The sequence below is a fragment of the Cibotium barometz genome, unplaced genomic scaffold (assembly GCF_041138505.1).
Source record: "Cibotium barometz isolate CiBa-2024 unplaced genomic scaffold, ASM4113850v1 ctg203, whole genome shotgun sequence".
NCBI lineage: Eukaryota > Viridiplantae > Streptophyta > Polypodiopsida > Cyatheales > Cibotiaceae > Cibotium > Cibotium barometz.
In genome coordinates, this window is record NW_028229432.1 from 523687 (window position 1) to 530719 (window position 7033).

General features: G+C 41.8%; 1 protein-coding gene across 1 annotated transcript; it reads right to left on the bottom strand.

Annotated features, from left to right (window-relative positions):
- Nucleotides 1–660: 660 nt before the first annotated feature.
- Nucleotides 661–6795, bottom strand: LOC147602632 (uncharacterized). Its single transcript, XM_086797792.1, has 4 exons — nt 6710–6795; nt 6184–6620; nt 995–1068; nt 661–864 (listed from the first exon to the last, which is right to left on the bottom strand). Exons 1-4 carry the CDS (start codon nt 6793–6795, stop codon nt 661–663), a joined length of 801 nt encoding a protein of 266 aa, XP_086653918.1.
- Between the last annotated feature and the right edge of the window lie 238 nt (nt 6796–7033).

The following is a 7033-nucleotide window of genomic DNA, read 5'->3' on the forward strand; positions in this document are numbered from 1 at the left end:
CCTTTTAGCATTAGTGTGTGGCCATCATTGAGGCTTGGGGAAAAAATAAAAATATATATATATACATTAAATAGTATGGCCAGCTTGGGAATAGCCATGTGGAAGCCTTCGTTGGCTGCCAGCAGGATCACCATCGTGGAAGGAAGGAACCAGAAGGTGGCGAGCGCTAGGGGTTGGGTGTGAAGAGTGGCCACCTTGAGACTTCGGGGGAGCTTGCAGAAAAAACAGAGAAGGCGGGTTTTTTTTCGGTGTGAGCAAGAGAGCTAAGGAAGAGGTTCCCTTTGTGTGCGTGAAGGGCTGACAGGCAGGTAGCAGCTGATAGCAGTGAACGGTGGGTGCGACTGAGGAAGGAGCCGCCTCTGGAGGGCCAGGTAGATGAAGTGATCGCGCTGCAGTGGCTAGAGAGAGCTCGTGGAGAGCAACCTGGCGGAGAGCGCCAAAGAGTTGCACACCAAGCTGAAGGAGAACGCCGTGGTGGACATCGTGGGGACAGAGGAGACTTCTGGAGAAAAAGCCAACGCAGAGGTCGCTCTCTAATAATTCTGCAGAAAGAGGTGTAAGGGGGATAGTATCGGGGGATAGCTCCAGAAACGAGCGTGGAGGCGCAAGGGACAAGTAGATGCGTCGACTGTATCAGAAAGGAGAGGCGGCGACTAAAGCTTAAGGTGGCCTTGGGTTGCTTACAAGCGAGAGAAGCTGACGACTGGAGGTCGTGAGGACTGGAGGCTGACGACAACTATGGACAGCTTCACGTGAGCAGACAAGGTTGAGCGGGTGGCCTACGGTGGCTGGTGATAGCTGCAGCAAGTAGCGAAGGGTGGCGAAGACGCCTGGTGTGAAGGGGTCGCCCTGGGGATTCTGCAGCTGCAGTGAGTGGGTGATATAGCCGCCATGTGATAAGAGAAGAGCAAGGGAGCCGCATGGGTGAGAGCTTTGGGTGGCTGAGCAGAGCAAAAGTGAAGAGTGAGAGAGAGAGCCTTTGGTTGGATTCTACTTGAGCTAACTGCAGGTGGTGGTGGCGACGATTGACCCAAGCCGTAGAAGCAAGGAGAGCAGAGGCGAGGGCTGCTGAACATACAGGACAGCAAGCTGGCAGTGAAGGGAAGAGTTTGAAGGTTTTTCTTTTAGAAGCTTTGGATTGTGAAGGTGTTGCAAAAGGAGAGCCATGGGCAGATAAAGGAAGTGAAGGAAGCCGAGTGGAGCTAGCTGATTTGTGAAAGAGGGATCTTCTTTTTTGCATTATTTGTGGATAAGTGTGCGGGTTTTCATTATCTTGTGGAATACAAGGTTTTTGAGGTATCTCTGTGTGGTGTTTTGAGAGATTTCTGTTTCTAGCATCATGCTGGGTGGTGCCCCTTGTGTTTGTTGTGTCTTCCAAGGCTGCTGGGTAGGTAGCTATAGAGGCATTTCTCCTTTTCCTAGCCTTCCAACACCATGCAACAAGAAAAAAAGATCAATCATACCTCCATTAGATGCCATAGTAGCCATCCATGATCATTGAAGAGGCTACCACCACTAATATCCCATATTGCACGTGCTCCTCTATGATCTTATCCCATGCAGGTTGAGGCAAAGAAGCATAAAGAAATCCACTGAAGGGGAGATCAAGAAAATAAAGTCCCTCCTACCACCTTGTTCCACTCCTTCTTGAATTGTGCATGCTTCTCCTTCTTCTTGAATTTTGCATGCTTCTCCTTTTCCTGCTCTATTATTTCACCACTAACCATATCGATCCACCATGGACAATTATCTAGCTCCCACTTTGAAAGGGAATGCATGTAAGGAGGATACATTGTGGGGTAGCCTCATTAGTGATCGACAAAACAACCACTACCTAGCCCTTTAGAGGGAGAGCAATAATGTGACCATTCTCTTTTCAAAATAGTAGAAACCTACAGAGTTTCAAACACATGCTACCAAGAGCAACTTAGAAAACAACCAACAAATACAAATGTGCCTACAAGCGACCACTCCAAAATAGTATACATGTACACCAATCGACACTACCTATCCCTTAGAGGAAGAGCAATAATGTGACCATTCTCTTTTAAAAATAGTAGAAACTTGCGTAGTTTCAAACACACACTACTACCAAGAGAAGCTTAGAAAATAACCAATAAATATAGACCTGGACCACTCTAAAATAGCATACCTATACACCAGTCTTTGATGAGAAGATATCTTAATCAAGTCAATCTTTATTATAGTTTTGAGATCAGCTCTCTTCTCTTTCTCCACATGCTTGACCATATGAAACAAGAACTTTCTTTTCTTAATCCTCACCTCATCATGGTAATCAAGAAAAGGGAACTTGACAAGAACTACAATTCCACCAAGCATGTCAATGAAATCCTTAAGCACATCTTGAGCTCTCAAGAATATCTTCTCCAACACCTCTCTTTGAAGCCAACTACAAAATGATAACATTTCTAATATTACAAGAGATTCATCTATTTATATACTCATTTTATGTTCTTCGCAACATGACAAAGTGCTCAAAAGAGAGAGAAAGAAAGGGGGTTACTTTTGTAGTCGTTGTCCCCACTTGGAAGGGAAAACATGGATTCAATAACTTTTTTTGCCTCAAATAGGGACAACCAATATAACTTTGTCTCATTGGAAATATAACACATTGTAAGCAAGTTTAGCATCTCCAATGTGGCAAAGCTTTCACTTTGCCACTTCAATGTCAAGACTCTCTTCCACCACTCTTCCCTAAGAGAGGGATTAACAATATTTAGGATCTTTCCACAATAAAAATAGTGAAAAAAAAACCAAAAATAAGATGCTAAAGCAGTAAAAAGAGCAAGGCATATTGTTGAAAGACACAATATCCAAGTTGTTTCCAGAAAGTTACCTTTCCAATTCTGTCATTGTAATTTCTAGTCAATTCAACTATTTCCTTATTATCTACCTTTCTCAACTCTTCCTTAGATAAAGAAGACCTCATTGGTTCTAGCTTCTTATGTAAATCTTTGAAGAATTGAACCTAAGGAAACCACATTATACTCTCACCAACACAAAATATCCAATTCATAGACACTTGATGCTTGTTGCTTATGCCCTTGTATTATTATATATGAAAACATCTTAAATTCTAAAGTTACACTTGTTAAAACATCTTATTGAACATTAAATAACTTACATTATATACCAATCTACCCAAGTATCTCCGTGTCAGTGGTGGAAACCATGGCTCAGCTCCCTTGGTGTACTTCTTCTGAATTTTTGCACAATGAGGTTGACATCCTCATCGTGCAACTCTTTCAAATAATCTTCTAGATTTGCCAAACAAATGTTGTTGTGTTCACTAATTCATTCCTTAAAGAGGTGGCAACCAATGCATGCATGTTAAGGCTACATCAATCCAAAAACACGGGTGCGTCTATTTAGCGAGCCAAGAGCAGTGAGCACAGAGCAGTGAGTAGAAATAAAGTCCTTGTGAAAGTGAGCAAGTAGGGGCATGGTATGATGTTAAGCGAGCATGTAATGTTAAAGAGAAGAGTGAAACCATAGTGCAACTCTATAATGAACAGAACAAAGAAAACTAAAAAAGTTTAAAAATGACTATTGCAAATAAAGCATTTTCAAATGAATGGTGCGGATATAAAAAATCACTACAAAACTCATACTACTTGGCTCGGTAAAAAGACATTGAATTGGTCATTGAGCTACTAATAGAAACAAACTATTGTTGCAACCACATGGAAACCACAGCGACCAGAGAGCATATAAATCAAGCCATTAAGATGCACACCAATTTTAATAGCCATACCACTGACACAACAATATAATACTCTTTAGAAACCATAACCATAGGATTTAAAAATTTTATAATCCAAATAAAAATTGTCCAACAATCAGCTACATGCTATTGTAAAAAACATTTAGAAGCATAACATCCATCAAAACATTACTTCCATAGTCCCAAAAAAATGATTGTTTCAATTAAAAAAAAGACTATCTCTAATGGCATTTTGATGTAGACACGTGATCCTCATAACTGCAAGAGACACAAAGAAAAGAAAATAAGCTTTATCAATACAAAATTATTCTCTACTAACATATTTATCTTTTCAACATGCATACCTTTGCTGAGTATGGTTCTAACAGGTGATCATAGATCCGCTCATCCTTGTCTAACATTATGACATTGCGATCCATAAATGCTGCCACTAGCCCAAGAGTTCCAGTGCCAGCAAACAAATCCAAAATCGTGTCCCCAGGACGACTGAAGACGGAGACAATGTATTTGCTAAGCCGCTGACCTCTCTGACAACCGCCCCGCCATGGTCTACCCTTTCTCTTCACTAGATCCTCCGATGGCACTCTTGAAAACGCACACAAACCATTAACCATATGCCATAAAGATCACCGAAAATCATTTTAAATTCTATCTTGATTTGAATGCATATACATACATGTCAAAGATAAGATCTTGCCCTACATCAAGATCATCACCTAGTGCCAAATCCCTTAGTTGATCCCCATGCATCACAAAGCTTGTAGCAGGAGATGTTGAGCGAACAAAAACAGCCAATATTAGACAAGTGACCTACAAGGTTGTTCATGCATTTTCACCTTAAATGGGACAAAGAAGATTTGCACAAATGACAGCCCCAAAGAGAACAACACCAATACCTGGGTAGTAATCATTTGCCCCATCTTCCTCCCAATAGGTGGAGTACACCTCACAACCTGTCTATGATAAATGCCAAACCCAACGCTCTGTGCAACCTGCTCAATGGTCACTCCTTCTTCCATAGTGTAAAGGCATGTAAAGAAGCCTCGATCCGAGAGACAAGAATCAACAACTTTAAAAGTAGAGTCATACATGCCATCCCCAATCTTATTCCAATATGGAACCTTGTTTGCAACACAACCTCCAATGATGATATTTGAGGGGAAGTCTGCAAATATCAACTCCACACAGTAATCGGACCCTCTACTCTTGACATTCCCTACTGTGCAAATAACATTCATGGCATCAAGCACTTGCTTTCCCAATGAGGATGCATCCTCCATGTTCACAAAAGTAGCTGCAAGGTCCTCAATACTGACATTGAAGGCATAAATGGTTCCTACAGACAGGTTTTTGACATTTAACACACATAGTCTTAAGTCAAAACAATCGGATCACGATAGAGATGAGGTAGGAAGCTCACATACCTGGAGCTTGCAATGTCTTGTGGTTATGATGTCAGTTGGTTGTATCCCACCTGCACTACTATTGGATGTCTGTTGTTGACTCTGCTCCTTATTTGCTTCCATTGCTCGATTCACCTCCAATGCACGATTCACTATTTCCCTCCCTAAATTCACTGGCAATGACTTACGAAAAGAAGCTGATGCAATCGATGTTGCATGTGATGTGGATGTGGCCTCATTATGATCAATTTGCTGGCTACAAAGCTCCAATATAGACTTATGTTGGCGATACAGATCAAGCTCCTCCTCAGGCACATGGTTTCTTTCAAGGTCCAACCACCACGGGCAGAAACGAGACTCTATGCTTGACATGGCCTGTTCAATGACAAACATGGGTAAACACAACTCACCCTCAATATGAACATGTTTCTCAATCATGGATTCAAAATGACAAATTCAATCACTTACTCTTCCAAGCTTCAAATCGGCATACATATAAGATTGATTGTCAACACAAAGCCACACACTAGCGAGAGGGGGTAAAATATCCAATTGGTGCTCCTCAATTTCAGAAAGCAACCATCTGCAAGCCAAAGCCCAAATGATAAAACAACACACAGAAAGAAGCATGCATGTTTTTTAACAAGGAATATCTGGGTTATGTTGTAGGAAAACCTATAAACGACTCGCCGTGCAGCACTTTGTAGGCCTGGTTGATGGTCAATATCATGGCTAAATTTTATGCCTCCTTCGTGCACTTTGAAAGCCCTTTTGAAGTACTTTCTTCTGCATAGAACAACAAAAGAGGTGAATCGGCTCTCACCTGGCAACCTGACTTGATCGGCATTTTTAATATCATTTTGGATTCTCAAACCCAGCTCCGTGATCTGAAGCCAGTAGGAGTACATGTGCAGCCATTCCCTAACCTTTGTCTTATCATTTGGCATACCCTCAAGTGATCGCACTGCAGCCTGAGAGTTGTCCAATAGCTTGACAATGTGAGCCTTATCTGTGTCTCTCTGATGCAAGCAGAACCTATCATATTGAGCTTTTCCTCTATGGCCACATGATTGGTTGACGCGTGCCATGGGAGGGAGAGCACTGCACACCAAAAGGCCTCACCATTGGAGGGATCAGCAATCCTTGCATATTTTGATGTTTTTCCTCTGTAGAGAACTTCTACCTTTCGAGTCACATTCTCCCTAGCAGACTCGGCAAGTGGTCCATTTGATGCCTCATCAATTTTTTGCTCCATCTCGTCCTTGAACAAGAGCCAAGTCATAATCTGGATTGGCAAATGAAGCCAACTAGGCCTTCCTCTGGCAGATGCACTCTGCATCTCTCTCTCAACCCACAGCTTGTCCTCATTGTCCAAATGTGCCATGAGAGTTGTTAGGTCGGACTCTCCCAATCTTCTTAGTTGAAATAGACGATCACCAAATGTGGTTGGCACAAATGCATAATCATGCGTCCTACAAAACAAAGAAAAAATATGTTAATATTCTTGAGTACAAACAACTTACTTGACATAGAAGGAGACTCTGATAACAAATTAACTTACTTGTTCAACCTGGACAATGAAAACAAAAGCTCACCCACATCCCTCCGCTCGAAGACATAAAATTTACAGAGAACAGAACAATGCATGGACAAATCCCCTTGAAACCCTGTAATAAAACACAAAATTAGGAAGGACAAAGAAGCATAAGAAACTATAACATCCCAATGAGAACTCACCTGTAGAAATGCAGTCCATCCAAGCATTGTGTCAATTATTACCATCAAGAATATGCACCATTTTTCGGCTCAAGTACGGACCCCAATCAGGGTCAAGTGCAAGAGTTTCCTCAAACTGTTGATTCACAGTCCTCCAATGCTCATCCCA